At 45.4% G+C, this 22,877-nt stretch overlaps 1 protein-coding gene and 1 long non-coding RNA gene across 10 annotated transcripts in view; one reads left to right on the top strand and one right to left on the bottom strand.

The window, feature by feature from the left end:
* RALGDS (ral guanine nucleotide dissociation stimulator) overlaps positions 1-22,877 on the top strand; it is a 111,973-nt gene that overhangs the window by 52,042 nt on the left and 37,054 nt on the right. The window contains exon 1 of one of the 9 annotated variants that reach the window (XM_069986034.1): positions 10,411-10,546. The exons of 7 other annotated variants lie outside the window; for them this stretch is intronic. In XM_069986034.1, coding sequence (XP_069842135.1) covers positions 10,541-10,546 — 6 coding nt within the window. In that variant the 5' untranslated portion in view covers positions 10,411-10,540. Of the gene's footprint in view, positions 1-10,410; positions 10,556-22,877 lie in introns of those variants that run through there. One more of the 9 variants, XM_069986032.1, reaches the window with a different exon arrangement.
* On the bottom strand, positions 1,439-12,180 carry LOC138802575 (uncharacterized). The gene is made up of 3 exons (XR_011364781.1): positions 12,104-12,180; positions 3,691-3,863; positions 1,439-1,492 (listed from the first exon to the last, which is right to left on the bottom strand). It is a non-coding gene; the product is annotated as an uncharacterized lncRNA (long non-coding RNA).

Raw genomic sequence — 22,877 nt, 5'->3', positions numbered from 1 at the left:
AGAAGCGTGCGCTGATCCTGATACAATGGGCTTGTGTGCTGTAATTCCTGCCGTTCCCCTCGAGGTTTCAGCTTCTGCCTTAATTGTCTAATTCTCTGTGATTACAGTTCGGGTGAAGGAGTCTGAGGAATCTTTAGCGGTTTTACATCCGTGAACCAAATTCTCTGATTTCTAGGCCACAAATCCCCCGATCTGACTTGGAGGAAAGCACATGCTCCAACTATACAGTGATGAGGGCGGAGGTCACCGGAGGGGAAGCTTATACAGGTGACATCGCCAGGAAGTTCCTATAGGGGACCGTCACGTGGGACGTATTTGCTCTGGATTTTCCATATGGAATTTCTGTGACTATTTTGCAGCAGTTACAGTAGCAGCAAAGTTGATGTTAAAGGGGCTGTTCACCTAAAATTTTTTTTCTTTTAAATCAACTGGTGCCAGAAAGTGTCAGAGATTTGTAATTTACCTCTATTTAAAAAATTACTTATCAGCTGCTGTATGTCCTGCAGAAAGTGGTGTATTCTCTCCAGTCTGACACAGTGCTCTCTGCTGCCACCTCTGTCCATGTCCGGAACTGTCCAGAGCAGAAGTTTTCTATGGGGATTTTTTTTTTTTTTGTGAACTACCCCTTTAAGAAATCTCCACAGGCCACTTTGGCAGCCACTTTGGAAGCCTATGGACTGTGTATGTGATGTGTGATGAGTCCGGTAATCTCCTGCTCCTCCTCGCTGCCTCCTCTCCTTCCCAGAAATCACTATTGTTTGTCCTTTTTGTGAATGCAACGTGTGAATTATCTGAGCTGGTTCATTCATGGCCCTCAGGTTCCTGGCAGTCACGCGGCCTGGTCCCCGGGCCCCTGGGCTACTTGTGTTGTATCAGCACTAGCTCAGCAGTGAACATGCTGTTGTGTAATCCAGTGGGCTGCGGTTTTGCGGAGGACACAACGTGATTTCATTCTGAGTTTGTTTTCGGAACTGGTGAAACCTCATTTTCTGCAGATCTTGGCGATTCTAAATGGAGAAATGAGATTCCTGGTTAACTCCTTGCTGGCTGGTGTCTGTCCGTGTGCAGAGATGGCAGGAAAGGATGGCGGGCTATAGATCAGGGATAGAGGGGTCTATTACCTGTAAATACCGTGATGTTTTCAGGATTTATTATTGAAGTCTAAAACCTAAACCTATTAGGGACTCAGACCAGACCCTTTAACTCAAAGCTGAGACCACTAAACTTAGTCCTCCGACCAGACCTCTAATGAAAGTGTTTTAGATGTTTAGTATTCTAACCATTGGCATACGTGTAAACATCATGTTTCTTATATTCTTTACCCCTGCAGGTAAATGAGACTGAATGTTTTTTTTTTTTTTTTTTTTTTAATGGACTCTTGACTTTGTTATCTGAATGATTAATGATTGATATATATTATACATACTTTTTATTCTACTGCCTTGTGGAGATGACCATTTTCTTTTCTTGGATCTTTGTGAGGCTGGCAGGCCTAGGGGGACATTTATCAAAGGGTGTAAAATTTAGACTGGTGCAAACTGCCCACAGCAACCAATCACAGCTCAGCTTTCCTTTCAGCACTGCCTATAAACCAGACCCCCTAAACTTTGTCTGACTTCAGATTTGACCCCTACACTCTGTTGGACTTCAGACCAGACCCCCTAAACTTGGTCAGACCTCAGGTTGGACCCCTAAACTTAGGCTGGTATTACACGGAGCAATTATCGTTCGAAAAATCGTTCGGATTTGAACGATAATCGTTTCATGGAATAGCAGGCAACGATTAAACGACCAACAAGAAATCATTGATCGTTTAATAGGATCCGGACCTATTTTTATCGTTTGATGGTTCGCACATCGTTCGGTGGAATAAGAATTTGCAGCTGAAATTTAGGCAATACCGACGACTAAACGACCACAAGAACGATCATAAATAACGATCATCGTTCCATGTAATTGGGCGAACGATTTCGGGTCGTTTGCCTTAGCGGTCATTAAAGATCGTTTATCGTTAATCGTCGAAAAATTGCTTGGTGTAATAGTAAAACAAGAGTCCGTGGAGCCTCAGTTACGAGTCTCAAAACACGGGATAGCCAGATATCTCTAGCCTGTTGCCAACGGGGTGCCTCCATGATGGGGAGAGCACCACACCAGCCTGATAAATAACCCCTTAAGTCCCACTTGATTGCGAGTATTGGAACATAAACAGGGAAACAACAGGGTGGCCCCTTTTGTCAATGTCTAACTCAAGGTGCGAGTATTGCGATCATGACAAGGGCTTGCAAAGGCAGGCCTCCACCCACAGACAGCCGTTTCGGGGTATTTGCCCCTCGTCAGTGTGGGGTAGGATTCTGGCTAGTTGGGGCAATGACAAATCAACCAACAAAACACAGTAATCACTGAACTCAAGGAGAACAGCGAGATATCTGGCTATTCCCGTGTTTTGAGACTCGTAACTGAGGCTCCACGGACTCTTGTTTTGCATATTTAAATTTTTGGGGGCATCAGTGGAGACTCTTGATTGAGTACTTCATTGGAATTTTTTTTCGCTGTTCTCCTTGACTTCAGTGATTACTGTGTTTTGTTGGTTGGTGTAATAGTACCCTTAGACTTTAGTCCAGACCCCCCTAAACTTAGGCCTTGGTCCAGACCCCCCTAGACCTACTGTATTAAGCAGACCAGACCCCTAAGGTGTCTTAAGTGCATGTGTGAAAGGCCCACCATTGGATACACCAGATAACAAGGACTAAAGGCCCTATTCCACCAACAGATCTGACGACAGATTATCTGCCAAAGATTTGAAGCCAAAACCAGGACTGGATTTGAAAAGAGGAGAAATCTCAGGCTTTCCTTTATGACCTGATCTCTGTTTATAGTCTGTTCCTGGGTTTGGCTTCAAATCTTTGGGAGATAATCTGCAATACAGGAGAGAAAAGAGCGCTGCACCTCACACCTATGGCTGACACTCGTGCCTCTCGGCTGCATAAAAAACATCAGAATTTTGTGTATGAATTGATCAAGCCATACTGACCCATGTACCGCGTGCCGGTATCTGATCCTGTATTGCATTTTCCTTTCTTTCTCCGTGTTTTGCACTCCTCCTGGAAGACCCACATGACCGCAATTAGCAGGAGACACCTGAGTGCACATGGTTTTAATCCCTCCTGTTTGTCCCATTCTATCTGCAGTAGCAATGGTGAGCGCAAAACCTTATCCAGACTTGTGCTGTTTGGAGGCAACACTCTCTGCCGGCAGGGCTGGCCGGGTTTTGGTGTGGTGTTTTTGGGTCTGGTCCTGTGATATGGGGATCGCAGGGCCGTTCCATGGCCTCCCTTCCCTCACTGTGCACGCCTGCGGGGGTGGTGGTCACTGACCGGCACAGTGTGGACTTAGTGTAGGGACCCATGTGTATCAGATACCTGCATGCGGTACATGGGGCAGTGTGGCTTGATCAATTCATACACAAAATTCTGATGTTTTTTATGCAGCCGAGAGGCACTAGTATCAGCCATAGGTGTGAGGTGCAGCACTCTTTTCTCTCCTGTATTGCATTTGGCAGATAATCTGTTGGTGGAATAGGGCCTTTAGCGGGTTGAGATTTGTTTTAGCAGTAAGCATATTCTAGAGGGGGGGGGGGGGATGGATTCGGCATTTTCTCAAATGCAGCAGAAAGCAGTGAGTGCGGGTAACCTTGGTGCATAAGCTCCGGATCCTGGGCCGCTCTGGGGTTACATGGGGTCACAGGCAGTTCCTTGTTTTGCTGAAATTCGCTGCAGTTTTCATCACTCTGGACACTTTCTAGCAGCTTTGTTACTAGGAATACTGGGTCAGCGTTTTCTATGGCGACGTCCCGTGCCTCGTTCCTGTATAAAAGAACCAAACAGGAGAATAAGAAGACACTGTAAATATCCCTCCATGTCGTCTGGTCATCTTTGGTCATGACTAGTGTTGAGCAAAGTTGCCGAACGTTCAACATTTGACTCCCGATGTCTGGAGAAGTTGGATGCAGTCCCAAGGGGCTTCTCCAGACTCCGGGAGTCAAATGCCAAATGATCCGGTTTTGGAATGTTGCCAGACCCAAACAGTTCGCCAACTCTGCTCAACACAGTCATGTGACCTCTGTTACGGTCAGAATGGCTGAGTGGCCTCAGCCGTCGCTTCAGTGGTATCTGCTCTAACCAGCCATGTGTCTAGACTATATCTTCCTATTTCTGTGGTATCCAGACTCGAGGTGCTTAATAAAGATGAGCGAACCGGGTTTGGGTTCGAGTCGATCCGAACCCGAACGTTCCATATTTGATTAGCGGGGGCTGCTGAACCTGGATAAAGCTCTAAGGTTGTCTGGAAAATATGGATACAGCCAATGACTATATCCATGATTGATAAAGCTCTAAGGTTGTCTGGAAAATATGGATATAGCCAATGACTATATCCATGATTTCCACATAGCCTTAGGGCTTTATCTAACTTCAGCAGCCACCGCTAATCAAATGCCGAAAGTTCCAAATGCTCGAGGTTCGCTCATCTCTAGTGCTTAATTAAAGGGGCACTCCGGCGAAAATCTTTTTCAAGTCTAGTTTCAAAAAAATTTATATAGATTTGTAATTTACATCTATTTAAAATGTCCAGTCTTTTAAGTACTTATCAGCTGCTGTATGTCCTGCAGGAAGTGGTGTATTCTCTCCAGTCTGACACAGTGCTCTCTGCTGCCACCGCTGTCCATGTCAGGAACTGTCCAGAGCAGCAGCAAATCCCCATAGAAAACCTCTCCTGCTCTGGACAGTTCCTGACTTGCACACAGGTGGCGGCAGAGAGCGCTGTCTCAGGCTGGAGAGAATACACCACTTCCTGCAGGACATACAGCAGCTGATAAGTACTGGAAGACTGGACATTTTAAATAGAAGTAAATTACAAATCTATATAACTTTCTGAAAGCAGTTGATATGAAAGAGATTTTTGCCAAGTACCCTTTTAAAGTGTAAGCTCTTCTGCAGCAGTGACTGTATATATGGCGTGAGTTATATACAATGCAGGTGTCCGCTCACAGTCCGGATTCACACGTCATATCCCTTTCCAGGAAAGACCTGCAGTCTGATCTCCTGTACTGACAGATCGGTTTTCTGCAGAATATCTGGCCTTGTTCTGTCGTGTCCCAGCGCCGTACGTATCTGTGCCGCCCATGCCAGGAGTAGTGTCATCCCGCAGCCCCGTGTTCTGTAAGGGAGACTGGAAACCCCTCCGTCTGGATGTCCCTGGCTCTCGTGTCTTGTCCCTGCAGCCTGGTTCTTGTTACCGGCAGCTGGGGAGGCTCTGCTATATAGGGCAGATATCTATTATGTATGTGATGGAGTGGGTCTGGAATGCCTCAGTGGATCTTCCTGAAATGTCGCAGATGTCACCGGCAGGGCAGCCGCCGTCTGGAGACCTCACCCAGGATGCCTCAGACCATTAATATTGTATTGCAAAATTTTCAAGAATTATCTTAAAGGAGTAAAAAAAAAAGTTTTCAAATCAACTGGTGTCGGCAAGGTATATAGATTTGTAATTTTGCCTCTATATAAAAATCTCCAGTCTTCCAGTACCTATCAGCTGCTGTATGTCCTGCAGGAAGTGGTGTATTCTCTCCAGTGTGACACAGTGCTCTCTGCTGCCACCTCTGTCCATGTCAGGAACTGTCCAGAGCAGCAGCAAATCCCCATAGAAAACCTCTCCTGCTCTGGACAGTTCCTGACATGGACAGAGGTGGCAGCAGAGCGCACTGTGTCAGACAGAAGAGATTACACCACTTCCTGCAGGACATACAGCAGCTGATAGGTACCGGAAGAGTGGAGAGAATACACTTCATTTGTCTTACTTATTTTCTTCATCTCTTGGGGTTGGGCAGGTTCTGGTCCAGCATAGCTGATCCTGTGGTTCTCTGTGTTTCTGGCGCAGACTCCAGACCTCCTCCTGCACATGGTCACGTGTCTGATTAAATGTGTGGGATTCCTGCAGCACATCACTGTATATTAATAGGCCATGTCTGCACCATTCAGCTCTGCATAGAAACATCTGCGATGTGCTGCGGGGGCACCGTCTTCCCGGCACTGAGGCATTGGCATTCTTGTCAGGACACATCACATGGCTGCATGACCCAGTCCTATCAGCAGCATGGCGGGGGTCTTACTTATAGGGGGTGATGTCATCCGACTCCATACATCTGCACATGGCAATGGTTGTGAATGATTCTGGCTTAAAGGGCCAGTCCACTAAATAATAGAAAATAGCATCTGCAACTTTCTAAAAGACTTTCTAAATGATTAATTTCATTGTCCTTTCTAAGATCTCTGCTTGCTGTGAGAATGGAAACCATCATGTTTACATCCAGTGGCTGATCACCCACCCTGATCCTATACATCTCAGGACCGGGACATTGTTACAATTGTATCCGAACAACAAGAAACATTTGCTGAGTTTTGACATTGATGCTCTTGTTGTTGACATTTTCCTGCAAGGACAGTGCCGCCCCCGCCGAGGCCTCCACCTCTTATACGTGGGGGCAGCCGGACCCTTTGTCCCCACTCATATAACCTAGCCTATTAGGATAAACTCAGTTATGTTACCAAACTCATGACCTGAGAATAACATGTGGAGAAGTGGCAAACAATAACTGTATATAGTATATAAAGTAGTTATATTCTTGTGTATATAGGGGGCAGTATTATAGTAGTTATATCCCTGTATAAAGGAGCAGTATTATAGTAGTTATATTCCTGTATATAGGAGCAGTATTATAGTAGTTATATTCTTGTATATATGAGCAGTATTATAGTAGTTATATATCTGTATATAGGAGCAGTATTATAGTAGTTATATCCCTGTATATATGAGCAGTATTATAGTAGTTATATATCTGTATATAGGAGCAGTATTATAGTAGTTATATTCCTGTATATAGGAGCAGTATTATAGTAGTTATATTCCTGTATATAGGAGCAGTATTATAGTAGTTATATTCCTGTATATAGGGAGCAGTATTATAGTAGTTATATCCCTGTATAAAGGAGCAGTATTATAGTAGTTATATCCCTGTATATAGGAGCAGTATTATAGTAGTATATTCCTGTATATAGGAGCAGTATTATAGTAGTTATATTCTTGTATATAGGAGCAGTATTATAGCATTTATATTCCTGTATATAGGAGCAGTATTATAGTAGTTATATCCTTGTATATAGGAGCAGTATTATAGCAGTTATATTCCTGTATATAGGAGCAGTATTATAGTAGTTATATCCCTGTATATAGGAGCAGTATTATAGTAGTATATTCCTGTATATAGGAGCAGTATTATAGTAGTATATTCCTGTATATAGGAGCAGTATTATAGTAGTTATATTCCTGTATATAGGAGCAGTATTATAGTAGTTATATTCCTGTATATAGGAGCAGTATTATAGTAGTTATATTCTTGTATATAGGGAACAGTATTATAGTAGTTATATTCCTGTATACAGGAGCAGTTATATTCCTGTATACAGGAGCAGTATTATAGTAGTTATATTCCTGTATATAGGAGCAGTATTATAGTAGTTATATTCCTGTATACAGGAGCAGTATTATAGTAGTTATATTCCTGTATATAGGAGCAGTATTATAGTAGTTATATTCCTGTATATAGGGGCAGTATTATAGTAGTTATATTCCTGTGTATAAGAGCAGTATTATAGTAGTTATATTCCTGTATATAAGAGCAGTATTATAGTAGTTATATTCCTGCATATAGGGGCAGTATTATAGTAGTTATATTCCTGTATATAGGAGGCAGTATTATAGTAGTTATATTCTTGTATATAGGGGGCAGTATTATAGTAGTTATATTCCTGTATATAGGGAGCAATATTATAGTAGTTATATCCCTGTATATAGGAGCAGTATTATAGTAGTTATATCCCTGTATAAAGGAGCAGTATTATAGTAGTTATATCCCTGTATAAAGGAGCAGTATTATAGTAGTATATTCCTGTATATAGGAGCAGTATTATAGTAGTTATATCCCTGTATATAGGAGCAGTATTATAATAGATAGATATAATTTTTTTTTTTTCTGTTTGACCATATTTCATGCATTCTTTTTGCTGATCTGTTTCCACCATGGCTTCTCCCCTGGGTTAGTGATTTTAGGTTCTTTCTCTATCTGTTTTGCAGCATGGCTCTGTGATAGTCACGTCATAAGCTGACTGTGTACTCCTCATGTGCCAGCCTGTGGCCAACACAAAACAGGGCCCTATTGTTCGGTCCCGTGCCCCCCCATCCCCCGCTCTCTGCCAGCAAAAGCCAGAATCCGCTACAACCATTCCAGCACAATGACAGCTCCTGTACTCACTGTCCTGGTGAACAATTGTGTACTCAGCACTGAGCGGCAGAGAAGTCTCTGTCACTTGTCATTTTAGGCTCTTGCAAAACTGTGACAATATAAAGTCTGTATGAAACTGGAGCAGGTGCCGAAACTATTGAAGAAAAGACACGAGCACTTCTGTGATGTCATGTTGCTTGGGGGTCTGAGAGGTGGATAGCTACTGGTCATGTGACTATGTACAAGGACCTTATAGTCACTAAGTATAGAACTGGTGCATATGGCCGGGTGTTCTGTTCCATAAGGATATATACGCCATTTACTGCACAGGTATCAAATAGCAGCCTTCCAGCTGTTGCAGAACTACAATTCCCATCATGCCTAACTAGGCATGATTGGAATTGTAGTTTGGCAGCATCTGGAGGGCCTCTAGTTTGACCGGCCCAGTCAACAGGTTCTCCTGCCCTACTTTCCCCCCAGTGTGATAATATATATAATATATAATATATATATATATATTAGTTTCTATAGGAACATATGCCTCACTTGTCAGTCATCATTGCGGATAACATCTAGAGCCCTGACGGCTGAGGACAGTGTGCAGCGGGTGATAAATGACACATTGTGACAGGTGTTCAGCTCCGACAGGACGCGGGTGGAATGTCCCCAGGAGCAGAATCTAGCGCTGGTATCTCGCCCTCCGGCGCATTTTCTCCCCTTCATTGAAACTCTCACATTCCTATTTCCATAGAACGAGAACATTAGACCCAGCAACGCTTATTTCATAGGGGACCCAAACCCTACATTTAAGGGGGTACTCCAGCAAAACACACAGAAATCTTTCAGATCAACTGGTGCTAGAGATTTGTAATTTACTTCTATTTAAAAATCTCCAGTCTTCCAATACTTATCAGCTGCTGTATATCCTGCAGTCTGACACAGTGCTCTCTGCTGCCACCTCTGTCTATGTCAGGAACTGTCCAGAGCAGGAGAGGTTTTCTATGGGGATTTGCTGCTGCTCTGGACAGTTCCTGACATGGACAGAGGTGGCAGCAGGGAGCACTGTGTCACACTGGAGAGAATACACCACTTCTTGCAGGACATACAGCAGCTGATAAGTACTGGAAGATTGCAGATTTTTAAATAGAAGTAATTTTATAAATCTGTACTCATTTAAATAATTTTGCTTACGAAGAGACTGTTGTTTTTGCATTAAATACATCCTGTAGTGTAAAGCATGGTGGGTTTTGAAGATCTGCATGTTACAATGTATCTAGTGACTTTTTCCTGTAAACATGACACCATGTTCACAACCGACAAAAACGTTTCAAGTTTGTGAAGGTTCGGGCCGTGATTGTCTGACGTGTGTTCACATTCTTTACACTATGTGGCGCCATAGAGCTCAGGTAAACGCAGAGTGTGACAGGTGTGTGTTGTGCATTACTCTGGTCTGATCACCATGGTGTCCGCTACCTGAACAGTCGTGTACTACCACCCCCGCCCTCGGGCTATGATGGTGCAGTGAGCAGGGGAGTGAACAAAGTTACCAAACTACAACTCCCACCATGCCTTGAAAGGCTTCCTTGGGGCATGATGAGGGTTGTAGTTTTGACTTTGTTGGAGGGTCTTAGATAAGGGGAACTGGTCTTTCATACACGTGTGTCCTGATCATGTAGATCGCAGGTGTCAAATTGTGGCCCTTTAGCATTTACAAAACTACAATTCCCATCATGCCTGCATCTGGAGGGCCGCAAGTTTGCCAACCCCCCCCCCCCCCCCCCCATTGTGCTGTATAACATGCCGTGCAGCCAGGAAACCCTTTCTCCACAGACCCTATAGAAGCATCTGTGACCCCCTTCCCCTGGGCAGAGGCCTAAGCTTGCCTCTCCATATAAGACACTGTCCCCATACCAACCTATAGATGTTGCAGCAGTCAGTATGTTAAAGGAATGTTCCATACACATAACACCAGAAGAGCGGGTTAACTTTCTCAGTTTTTTTTTCCTTGTTATTGCGTGGGTGTAGCTGAGAGGAGACCTCTCTCTCTCTCTCTCTCTGTGCCAAGGGTGAGCTCCTCGCCTCAGTCACTGACAGGCAGCTGTGCAGGATCTGAGGGGCTTCTGGGATGATCTGCTCTGGACCAGCAGCAGCTGCGACAAGAAGAGCGCAAAAGCCGGGGGTCCGGACGGGGACCATCAGCTTCTCATGAAGGCAAGGCCTGTGCGTCTGTCTCTTCTGTCACTGTCCCTCACAACCGAGGAAGAGAGGGGGACAAAGTTCTGCTTCCCGCTCCACTTCTCACTTTTTGACCCATGCATGGGGTGGGGGGGATATACTTTATGATGAAAATCTGGGATAATCTCTATGATCGCTGTGTAGTCATCAATTTCCAAATGCTAATTCTGCATTCCTGTACGTCGTGGTGTACAATCTGGATTTGGTATTAAAGGGGTAGTCCACTCAAACATAACTTCTGATATGTTGCTGCCCATGGTGAGACTAACAATTCCTTCCATACTTGTTGTTATCTATTCAGTCTCCTTCTCCCAGTTCCCAGCTGCTTTCTGCTGAAAACACAAAAATCTGTGTGAACTTTGCTGTCTCATCCCCCTTTCCCCGGCTGGCTGTATCTGCAACAGTGTAGCTTCTCTGTAATGCTGGGAGGATTTATCACATAGTAGCTTGACCTCAGAATAACCCTCCTAGCGTTACAAAGAAGCTACAATGGTGCAGATACAGCCTGCCAGGGACTTATTTACATCAGCCGTCTCAAAGGGAGGGGGAAGGAGGGGGAGACAGAGAGAATCTCACACAGATTTTTGTGTTTTCAATAGAAAGCTGCAGCTGAGAACTGGGGGAAGGAGACTGAATAGGTAATAAGTGTGCAAGGAATTTAGTCTCACCATGGGCATATCATATCTGAAGTTATGTTTGAGTGGAATACCCCAACCAATGATTATAATTTTTTTTGGAGGGGGGGGGAAGGAAACCCACCAGCTAGAGAACATGCCAACCCCATACATGTGATGCTCAGGGCTGCAGGGAAACCATGCTGCTCCCTAAGCCAAAAGAGATGTCCAATGACATCCGTCAAATTATTTAAAGGGTTTTTCCTGCCTCTCTCAGCCCTCTAAAGAGAACACTTGACTGCAAAAAGCACAGGACAGGAGGTGTTGTCATAGGGACACTGGCTCAGAGACCTTAATATTGTATTGATTCCTCCCTAGAGGGATGAGGTATCGTCAGTGATCAGTAAAGAGGCTCTTTTATGGTGTTGTGATTATAGGTTGGTGGATGGTTAGACCGATTAAGGGGTTCAGGCCTCCACACAAAGACCACCCCCCCCCCTAACAATCATCTCCGTATTAGGTCGTGTTCACACATTCACAGTTTTGTTGCATTTGATTATATAAGTGGAGACTAAGTAAATTCTGAAGTTCTGTCTAGGGGTGCCTTTACACAGAGATTTATCTGACCGATTTTTGAAGCCAAAGACAGGAACCGGTCATACAGGTAAGACTGAGATTTCTCCTCTTCTCAAATCCATTCCTGGCTTTGGCTTAAAAAATCTGTCAGATAAATCTCTGTTTAAAGGCATCCTTAATTGTCAGAGCTTTATTATGTTATCAGCATCAGGCTTCATCCTGTGATCAGCATTACCAGGCTTCATCATGTGATTAGCATTACCAGGCTTCATCATGTGATTAGCATTACCAGGCTTCATCATGTGATTAGCATTACCAGGCTTCATCATGTGATTAGCATTACCAGGCTTCATCCTGTGATCAGCATTACCGGGCTTCATCACGTGATCGACATTACCAGGCTTCATCACGTGATTGACATTACCAGGCTTCATCACGTGATTGACATTACCGGGCTTCATCATGTGATCAGTATTACCGGGCTTCATCATGTGATCAGTATTACCGGGCTTCATCCTGTGATCAGTATTACCGGGCTTCATCCTGTGATCAGTATTACCGGGCTTCATCATGTGATCAGTATTACCGGGCTTCATCCTGTGATCAGTATTACCGGGCTTCATCATGTGATCAGTATTACCGGGCTTCATCCTGTGATCAGTATTACCGGGCTTCATCCTGTGATCAGTATTACCGGGCTTCATCATGTGATCAGTATTACCGGGCTTCATCATGTGATCAGTATTACCGGGCTTCATCATGTGATCAGTATTACCGGGCTTCATCCTGTGATCAGTATTACCGGGCTTCATCATGTGATCAGTATTACCGGGCTTCATCCTGTGATCAGTATTACCGGGCTTCATCCTGTGATCAGCATTACCGGGCTTCATCCTGTGATCAGTATTACCGGGCTTCATCCTGTGATCAGTATTACCGGGCTTCATCCTGTGATCAGCATTACCGGGCTTCATCATGTGATCAGTATTACCGGGCTTCATCATGTGATCAGTATTACCGGGCTTCATCATGTGATCAGTATTACCGGGCTTCATCACGTGATCAGTATTACCGGGCTTCATCACGTGGTCGACATTACCAGGCTTCATCACGTGGTCGACATTACCAGGCTTCATCACGTGGTCGACATTACCAGGCTTCATCACGTGATCGACATTACCAGGCTTCATCACGTGATCGACATTACCAGGCTTTATCAGAGGTGTTTTTCTCGTCATGAACGAGGGAAGGGGAACCTGCGATCTCTTAACTGCGGCAAAACTACAATTCCCAGCCAGAGGCTTTCAACACATGATGGGGATTATATTTTTGCAAAAGGTTTCCAATTCATTGTTTGACAAGGAAAACACCTGTGGTAATGCCGGTCAGGTGATGAAGCCTATGCAGTCAATATATATACACAATCACATAGCCCACATCAACCATTAGTCTCTATGTAAACAAGAAAACGTAACAAAACAGCAAATGTGTGAACACGGCCCTAATGTTATATTTCGTAGTCCACCCCCTGCTCTCTGTATTGTGGTCATTGTGCATTCTGTATGCTCACATATCCTCATCGCAAGGAATTTCAGGATGAGATTTCCTGACACAGTCCAACCTGACACAGCAACACTTCTCTGAGAGACAGCTGTCATGGTGCAGGCCTGCCACTATAAGCTTTGGGATGGAGCCTACTGGTCCTTGCCCCTCCTTCTTCAGTGTTGAGTATATGCTGGGGGTCTCCCTCACATCTAGTTATAAGATGCCCCTGCTAAGAACCCAGGCATGTGGGTGATGTGTTACCAAGCGTCTCCTTCCTGGGGGCTGCTGGGAATTCCCTCACACCAGACATAGGCGAGATTGTTTTATTTACTCAGAAGCTTCTGATCTATTCAGGGTCACTGCGTACCAGTCACTTACCAGAAACCCCTCAGAGGTCTCCATCCCCCCGTTTCCCCGCTATAATGTGTGTGTGTATAATATATATCTATATACACACTCAGGACTCAGGACCATAGTGATTAACCAGTCCATACATCACTCTGCAACACTTAAAGGAACACTGCAGTAACATTATGCTACCTGTAGGTGTCACTCTACTAGACTATATCTATTGAGGAGCATATAACCTGGGTATATACTGTGTATAATATAGTAAAAAACGGCAGTAGAACGGCACTGTGCAGACTTTCAGTCAAAAAAACGGCTTCAAGCCAATGGGTGCACGTCACTCAAGCAGTCGACCCCCGACTCCACTTCATAAGTAACAAACGATGGGAAGACGGCACTCCAATAGTGAATAAATGTGAAATAGTTTATTCACCCATACACGTAATGCGACGTTTCGACTCAAGCATGAGTCTTTCTCAAGCTGTGTATAATATATATATATAGCCATTGTACAGAACATACATGTTTTCTTACATCATATTGCAGATGTTTCCCTATTTTAGGCAGAAATAAACCACAATATGCGGCTGATGGTACATAACAAACCCAGGGCAGCCCTGATGGGCTCTAATTTTATCCGTGGTGTGTGGCGGGGATGAGTCACGTCGGCTCTTGTTCTTGTGTAATTTCAGTATAGAAGAGATGGAGGTAAATGTTTTGTCTGTCATCATAGATGTCGGAATAACTTCCATAGTGCCGAAACCAAGGTGTTCCCTCCACCTGGAGGCTGCTGTCCTTTATGTACTTGCCTGTATGACTGACCTGCCGGGAATGTGCAGGAATCCCACCAATGCATCATCTGTTCTAATGACTCCTCCTATAGGAATGAATGGCGTCATGGCCCCGCCCCTCTCTACACAATAACTACACAATAACCCAGAGATTCGACCTCCTCCCAATCGTGTCCTGGACCCCCTGAGGTTCCATAGTCATACACATGGGCCTGTACTGCATGAATCTGTAATATGGGGCCACTTGTACCCCCGTATGGCTCATACTGAGCTAGCCAGAGTTTGTCTATTTCATATGGAATCCATTAGAAAGGAACATTGTGCAATGCTGTATTGCAGCCATGGCTTTCCAGCGGTTACACAACTACTACTCCCAGCTGTCACGTTGTTCCCAGAAGGAGAACGAATTAGCGGAATTCTTCTCCGGCCAGATGTGGAGCCATGTTTATGGGGGGGGCTATTTGTTTTGGGGGTAAAGTGCTCCTTTATACCAGTAGGAATGTAGGTGAGGGGTCCGCCTGATATAGTCTGAACACTTTCCCTCTTCACGGGTCAGGTAAGTACGGACTGTACGCACTCTTCTTTATAGTTATGGTCCCTTGTCAAACACTTAAATTCCCGGAATAGACTCTTGTAAAAATCCACAATTACATAAGAGAAGAATTCTGCCGATCAAGTTCCTCTTTGTGCTGCAAAAATAGCAAAGATCGTGTTAAAGGGGATAGAGAAGTGACGGCGGCCATGACAGAGGATTGGCTGGGGTCCTGGAGGGGGAACAGAGGGGTGTATAAAAGAGGATGGGGGGGGGCAGATGGGGGAACAGAGGGGTGTATGGAGGGGGGGCGGACAGAGGGGTCTGCAGGGGGAACAGTGGGGGGGGGGGCAGAGGGGTGTATGGAGGGGGGGCGGACAGAGGGGTCTGCAGGTGGAACGGGTGTATGGAGGGGGGGCGGACAGAGGGGTCTGCAGGTGGAACGGGTGTATGGAGGGGGGGCGGACAGAGGGGTCTGCAGGGGGAAGAGGGGTGTATGGAGGGGGGACGGACAGAGGGGTCTGCAGGGGGAAGAGGGGTGTATGGAGGGGGGACGGACAGAGGGGTCTGCAGGGGGAAGAGGGGTGTATGGAGGGGGGGCGGACAGAGGGGTCTGCAGGTGGAACGGGTGTATGGAGGGGGGGCGGACAGAGGGGTCTGCAGGTGGAAGAGGGGTGTATGGAGGGGGGACGGACAGAGGGGTCTGCAGGGGGAAGAGGGGTGTATGGAGGGGGGACGGACAGAGGGGTCTGCAGGGGGAAGAGGGGTGTATGGAGGGGGGACGGACAGAGGGGTCTGCAGGGGGAAGAGGGGTGTATGGAGGGGGGGGCGGACAGAGGGGTCTGCAGGGGGAAGAGGGGAGTATGGAGGGGGGGGGGGCGGACAGAGGGGTCTGCAGGGGGAAGAGGGGAGTATGGAGGGGGGGGGGGCGGACAGAGGGGTCTGCAGGGGGAAGAGGGGAGTATGGAGGGGGGGGGCGGACAGAGGGGTCTGCAGGGGGAACAGGGGTGTATGGAGGGGGGGCGGACAGAGGGGTCTGCAGGGGGAAGAGGGGAGTATGGAGGGGGGGGGGCGGACAGAGGGGTCTGCAGGGGGAACAGGGGTGTATGGATGGGGGGGAAAGGGGTCTGCGTGGGGAAACAGGTTTGTATGGAAGAGGACAGGGGTGTATGGAAGGGGAGGGACAGAGGGGTCTGCAGGGGGAACAGAGGGGTGTATGAAAGAGGAGGAACGGGGATGTATGGAAAGGGGGGGGCAGATTGGTGTATGGCAGGGGGGACAGGGGGTCTGTATGGAAGAGGAGGGGTCTTCAGGTCGAAGAAAGGGGGTGTATGGAAGTGGAGTGTCAGGGGGTCTGTATGGGGACAGATGAGGCTGGAGAGAAATGCAGAGGGATCTGGAACAGGGGAAACGGGATTTCTGGACCAAAAACAATGGCTTCTGGAGGGGGGGGGGCAGAGATCTATAGGAAATATGTTCAGTTCTGCAGAGTTCATAGGGAGCAATAGTTGTGGCTAGACAAGCATCTAGTATATAGACTGTGTGACATAAAGCCTGTGGCCCCTGACCAGTATCTCCCGGGGCCCCTGCCCACCAGCTTGCCAGCCCACCGTACGCCATTTAACAGTACTGGTGTCTTATGGGACAGGGGGACATTTGGGCCCCCGCAGGCACCAGGTCCTAGGTGAGAGAGGCACCTCTCTGCACCGCCTATTAGTATCCTAAGTACCATCAGCGCCCTCTGTTTGGGACTCTATAGCTAGGCTATGGCTATATTCCTTATTTGCGTTCTTCTTGTTCTCCATGAAATGGGGAGGGGTTTTTAATGGAACACACGTTCCCCAAAATCTGCAGCAGTTCAGTGGGGAAGAATAGGAGATCTGGTGACCATCAGGGCCCCCCATTATTTGTAGGAGCCCCCCATATCATTGCCCACTGCTGTCACACATTGTAGTGAAGGCTGCGGGCCCCCAGACATGAGGGGCCCCAGTATACCTCCAGTCTCTGCCCCCGTGGCGGTCACCCTTTGTGATGGGCAGATGACTCATTGGCACCTGTCAGGGAGGATTACATACGTGGCGGTTCCTGGAAGCGGCGCAGCTTTTCATTACTCAGACACTTTCTGATATGAAGAGATTTCTGGCATCAGATTCCCGGCCTGAGGGCTTCTCCTGCCAGGAAAGAGGCGAGATATGGCACCCCTGGAAGATAATGGACAGCCGCTGATCATACAGATGCTGAGTCATGTCACCCTGCTGTCTGCAAACCATGGCTGGCAGGGCATGATGGGAGTTGTAGTTCTACAGCAGCTTACAACCACAAATGTCATATTAAACACATCTCCAATGGTACATGCCATCTTATGGTGTTGTGGATACGGGCCGGACCAGATGTGTATATATTAATAGTCATATAGGAACTTGCTGCCTCGTCTGTATGGTATACGCAAGAGTGTAGAAGGGGCACTGATTGATACACTATATACACTGAGAGATGGTCTGTCGGCACTATATACACTGAGAGATGGGCTGTCAGCAAAGACCCCCACAAACTCGTCAGCCAGTCGTCGTTGGTGGTGGTGGTGTTTTTTTTTGTTTTTTTTTTGTTTTGTTTTTTTGCAAAAATTACAAAAATCTGACCTGGTGCTCACCTAGTAATGATTAATCTCCAATAGGCGCCTTTAAAAAAAAAACTCTCTAGTATTCTAGTATTTATCAGCTGCTGTATGTCCTGCAGGAAGTGGTGTATTCGCTCCAGTCTGACACAGTGCTCTCTGCTGCCACCACTGTCCATGGCAGGAACTGTCCAGAGCAGCAGCAAATCCCCAGAGAAAACCTCTCCTGCTCTGGACAGTTCCTGACATGGACAGAGGTGGCAGCAGAGAGCACTGTGTCAGACTGGAGCGAATACAGCACATACTGCAGGACATACAGCAGCTGATAAGTATTAGAAGACTGGAGATTTTTTTTTATTAGAAGTAAATTACAACCCCTTAAAGCCCATACAGGGCAAGTGACCATATTGGGGGGGGGGGCACTATACCCATATACCTATATACACTATATAGACAGGGGCAGATTAACTTTACCATAGGCCCCGGGCTGTTCACCAAACCTGGGCCCCCCCACCCCACTAACTATAAGAAAAAATTGTACTAGATACAGCGCTCTCCCAAGAAGAATCTAAATGTGCACCATGAGAAACTTTACATATATAATTTATTATCAGTTTACGCGTTTCAGGAGGTCAATAATTCTCCCTTCATCAGAACGGTGCAATATCAATTGAAGGGAGAATTATTGACCTCCTGAAAAGCATAAACTCTGTGCTGTGATAATAAATTATATATGTAAAGCTTCTCATGGTGCACATTTTGAATTCTTTTTGGGACAGCGCTGTATCTAGTACCATTTTTTTCTTGTTTTTTAAAGGGCCTATTATCAGCTACTGCATACAGACCACCCTGCAGCTCCTCTAGGGCGGGGAAAGGGGAGGACCCAGCTCAGGGTGGGCGGAGTTGACCACAATGTTGGAGGTTACAGGCATATTCTATAAGCTCCGTGCTGGTGGATTCCTTCTGTCACAGTATACACCGATTATATCTATTGCCATATACGAGCGGCTGATTCTTTGTATTACAATGACTTGTAGCCTTCTAGGAAACACGACACCTGCAGGAGCTCATCATACATGAATGCAAGTATCCAACCAGATCTTCAGGCCATGACTGGGGCCATCAGCATCCAGGCAGGGGATTGGTTGGTTGTGGGTTGCACCATGTGGCGGAGCATGGACTGAGCCATTGTGATTGGGATGATGGAGATCCATGTGAATTCTCTGCGTTCTGATGCAATGAGTCACCTGGCAGGATCTGTACGAGCTCTCAGGTGTCGGCCTGGCTTCTGTGGAGAGACGGTGACTTTACCCCCGGCCGCTCTCATTAACACTACATGTCGTGGTGATTCACATTGATGTTTACATGAGCCGTGTGAACACGTGCCAATCCACGCTGCATGTACCGGGACATTCTGATGGCCCTTACAGGAGGAGAGCTGTGTGACATGAGGCCACAATGGCATCACCAATCCCATACAACACATGACGACCACCACCCCAATCACACAGGAGGGCAAGGGACCCCCATTCCCATGATTGCTAGGGGTCCTGGAGACGTTACTCTCTGTGTGACATATATATCTACTTCTAGGAAAGCTGGCAGGTTCCTGATTTATAGGCTGGGGGGCTGGTGTATAACTCTGGGGGGGTTGTCATCAATCCCTGGTGGCATCTTTTTGACCAATCCCCATGACTGTAGCTGCGGTATTATTTGGGCTCTGTATGGCATATTTATTCATGTATACACTGTATGGAAGTATTATGTGAGCTCTGTATTATGTTTATGTACTGTATGGCAGTATTATATGAGCTCTGTATGATATTATGTGTGCACTGTATGGCAGTATTATATAATAGTGCCATACAGTGCATACACATCATAAGCTCTGTATAATACTATATGGCAGTATTATGTGAACTCTGAATGATATTTATTCACTGTATGGCAGAATAATATGAGCTCTGTATTATATGTATGAACTGTATGGCAGTATTATGTGAGCTCTGTATTATGATGTGTATGCACTGTATGGCAGTATTAACTCTGTATTATGTGTGCACTGTATGGCAGAATAATATGAGCTCTGTATTATATGTATTAACTGTTTGACAGTACTATATGAGCTCTGTATTATGATTTGCATGCACTGTATGGCAGAATAATATGAGCTCTGTATTATGATTTGCATGCACTGTATGGCAGTACTATATGAGCTCTGTATTATGATTTGCATGCACTGTATGGCAGAATAATATGAGCTCTGTATTATGATTTGCCTGCACTGTATGGCAGTACTATATGAGCTCTGTATTATGATTTGCATGCACTGTATGGCAGAATAATATGAGCTTTGTATTATGATTTGCATGCACTGTATGGCAGAATAATATGAGCTCTGTATTATATGTATTAACTGTATGACAGTACTATGAGTTCTGTATTATGATTTGCATGCACTGTATGGCAGTACTATATGAGCTCTGTATTATGATTTGCATGCACTGTATGGCAGAATAATATGAGCTTTGTATTCTGATTTGCATGCACTGTATAGCAGTACTATATGAGCTCTGTATTATGATGTGTATGCACTGTATGGCAGAATAATATGAGCTCTGTATTATATGTATTAACTGTATGGCAGTACTATATGATCTCTGTTATGATTTGCATGCGCTGTATGACCGTATTATATGAGCTCTATATGATATGTATGCTCTGTATGGCAGTATTATATGAGCTCAGTTTTATGATATGTATGCAGTGTGTGGCAGTATTATATGAGCTCAGTATTGATATGTATGCACTGTATGGCAGTGTTATATGAGCTCTGTATGGTACTATATATGCACTATATGGCAGTATTATGTGAGCTCTGAATGATATTTATTCACTGTATGGCAGAATAATATGAGCTCAGTATTATATGTATGCACTGTATGGCAGTGTTATATGAGCTCTGTATGGTACTATATATGCACTATATGGCAGTATTATGTGAGCTCTGAATGATATTTATTCACTGTATGGCAGAATAATATGAGCTCTGTATTATATGTATGAACTGTATGGCAGTATTATATGAGCTCAGTATTATGATGTGTATGCACTGTATGGCAGTGTTAAATGAGCTCTGTATGGTACTATATATGCACTATATGGCAGTATTATATGAGCTCTGTATGGTACCATGCAGGCACAGTTTTTGCTGTATAATGTGTTTAGTAGTACTCTCCACTTCCCTCTTTCTGATCTATGGGATGCCAGCCCCCCACATCCATTTTCCCGGGGTCTCGGGCCCTGTATATGGTAACACCATCAGAAGTCAGATTGCCTCTCCACCTCTCTGTCAGTGACATAATGGCCTCAATTGTCATCGATATCAAGACCTCAGCGACTGTAATGGATTTGCTTATTCCTCTTGTGTTCAATAGACGGCCATTGTTATATAAAGCCTGGGCGGCTTCCAGGAGAGATCACATGACTGCGCTGAACTCTCAAGGGGCCGGGGCCACAGCCTAATGGTGGTGTCACGGAATGATCAGGAATCTATAGATCGGGTTATTATATAGAACCACAATCTCCAACCTTTGGCCCTCCAGCTCTAGTCTGTGGCTGTCAGGGCATGCTGGGAGTTGTAGTTCTGCACCAGCTGGAGAGGGACAGATGACAATATATAATGCAGTGTTTCAGGTAAATAGTGAGGTTTTACACAATGAGAAATCCCTTTCTGTATAATGGGGTCATTTCCCCACCATTAGTGACCTCCCCAAAGCCTCCAGCTGACTGGGCGGTAAGTGATGGCGTTATCCTGGACAATAGTCATCTCCTCTATGTGATCGGTTTCTGTCGCACTAATGAAGTGACATTGTGAACTGATGAGTCAATGAGGTCCTGATTGTGTGAGCCCCGGGGCGTCCCCTGTAGGGGGTCTCCCATTGTGAGGGGCTGAGAGGCCTCATCCTGGGGATCCTGTTAGAGTGCCTTGTGTGTGTGTGTTTTTGTGGTCCTTCTCATTCCAATATACTAACCTATGTGATGTGTGAGATGCAGCCACCAGATCATGAGCCATAACCTGGTTTTCAAGTCTTAGAAAAACACAACTGCCTTCCAGAAACAGCGCCACGCTTGTCCTCAGGTTGTGTGTGGCATTGCAGCTCAGTTCTATTGAAGAGAATTGAGATGAATTGTAATGCCACACATAACCTGAGGACAGGGGTGGTGCTGTTTTTGTAAGAAAGTAGCTGTGTATTCTCTATTCCTTGTAAATCATAATCTATAACATAGAGTAGACGGAGTAAGAAAAAAAAACTCCTGAAATCAGTCTCCTGCCCCCATTTACATGATCTCTGTGGTTTGGCCACTTCCATCTTCTTTCTATGCCTATAAGACAGAAGACTGGTCCGGCGGGAAGAAGAGGAGCCCGGCTTTCCTATGTAAATGTTGTTGTTGTGGTGTCTGGTCTCTGTATGTGCTGTGGAGTATGTAGGCCAGTGTAGGGATCTCCGCCATGAACAAGTTTGACAAACACCCTGCTAGTCTCCCATACCCCGTCCTGCTGGAGACAGTCAGCATGGGCACCACTGGGGGAGATATATTACTATAAGAAAGAGGAAATTCAGCATTAAGTATTATTAAAATTTATATATATATATATATATATATATATATATATATATATATATATATATATATATAGTAATAATAATTACTGTGTGGGATCGAAAGATTAGCAAATGATTAATGATGATGTTATGGTCGGCTCTAAAGTTTTGGGTGTAATATAGCCCTTACTGGCTGCCATGTACGGAGGGCGCCTTTTTCTCAGCCGCCTGAGGTCTTCACATCTGATCAGTTTTTCTAGGTAATGGCCGATCAGCGTAGACATCAGGGGCCACATTGTAATTCCCTTCAGAGCATTAGCCTGAGCTATAGGGGGCTGTGCGGTGGGCTGGACCTATATACAGGCCTGCAGCTTCACAAATCACACAGACTTATGGTGTGTTTACACAGATCGATTATCGCTCGATTTTTGCTGTAACGATCACATTTGCGTGATAATCTGCTCGTGGAAACACAGCAAACGATCAAGTGACGAGCGCGAAATCGTTCATTGTGATCTTTCAACATGTTCTCAAATCTTCATTGGTTGTGCGCTAAAAATTCTCAGATCGCTTCGTGTAAACAGTCTTCCTCCGATTCACCCTATGTGTGAGATGGGTTTAAGCAATCTTAAAAACGATCGCAATAACGATTTTTTGAAACAATTTGTCTCTGTCTCTAA

This window comes from Dendropsophus ebraccatus, chromosome 10 (genome assembly GCF_027789765.1).
Source record: "Dendropsophus ebraccatus isolate aDenEbr1 chromosome 10, aDenEbr1.pat, whole genome shotgun sequence".
NCBI lineage: Eukaryota > Metazoa > Chordata > Amphibia > Anura > Hylidae > Dendropsophus > Dendropsophus ebraccatus.
This window is presented reverse-complemented; position numbering and strand designations above follow the sequence as displayed.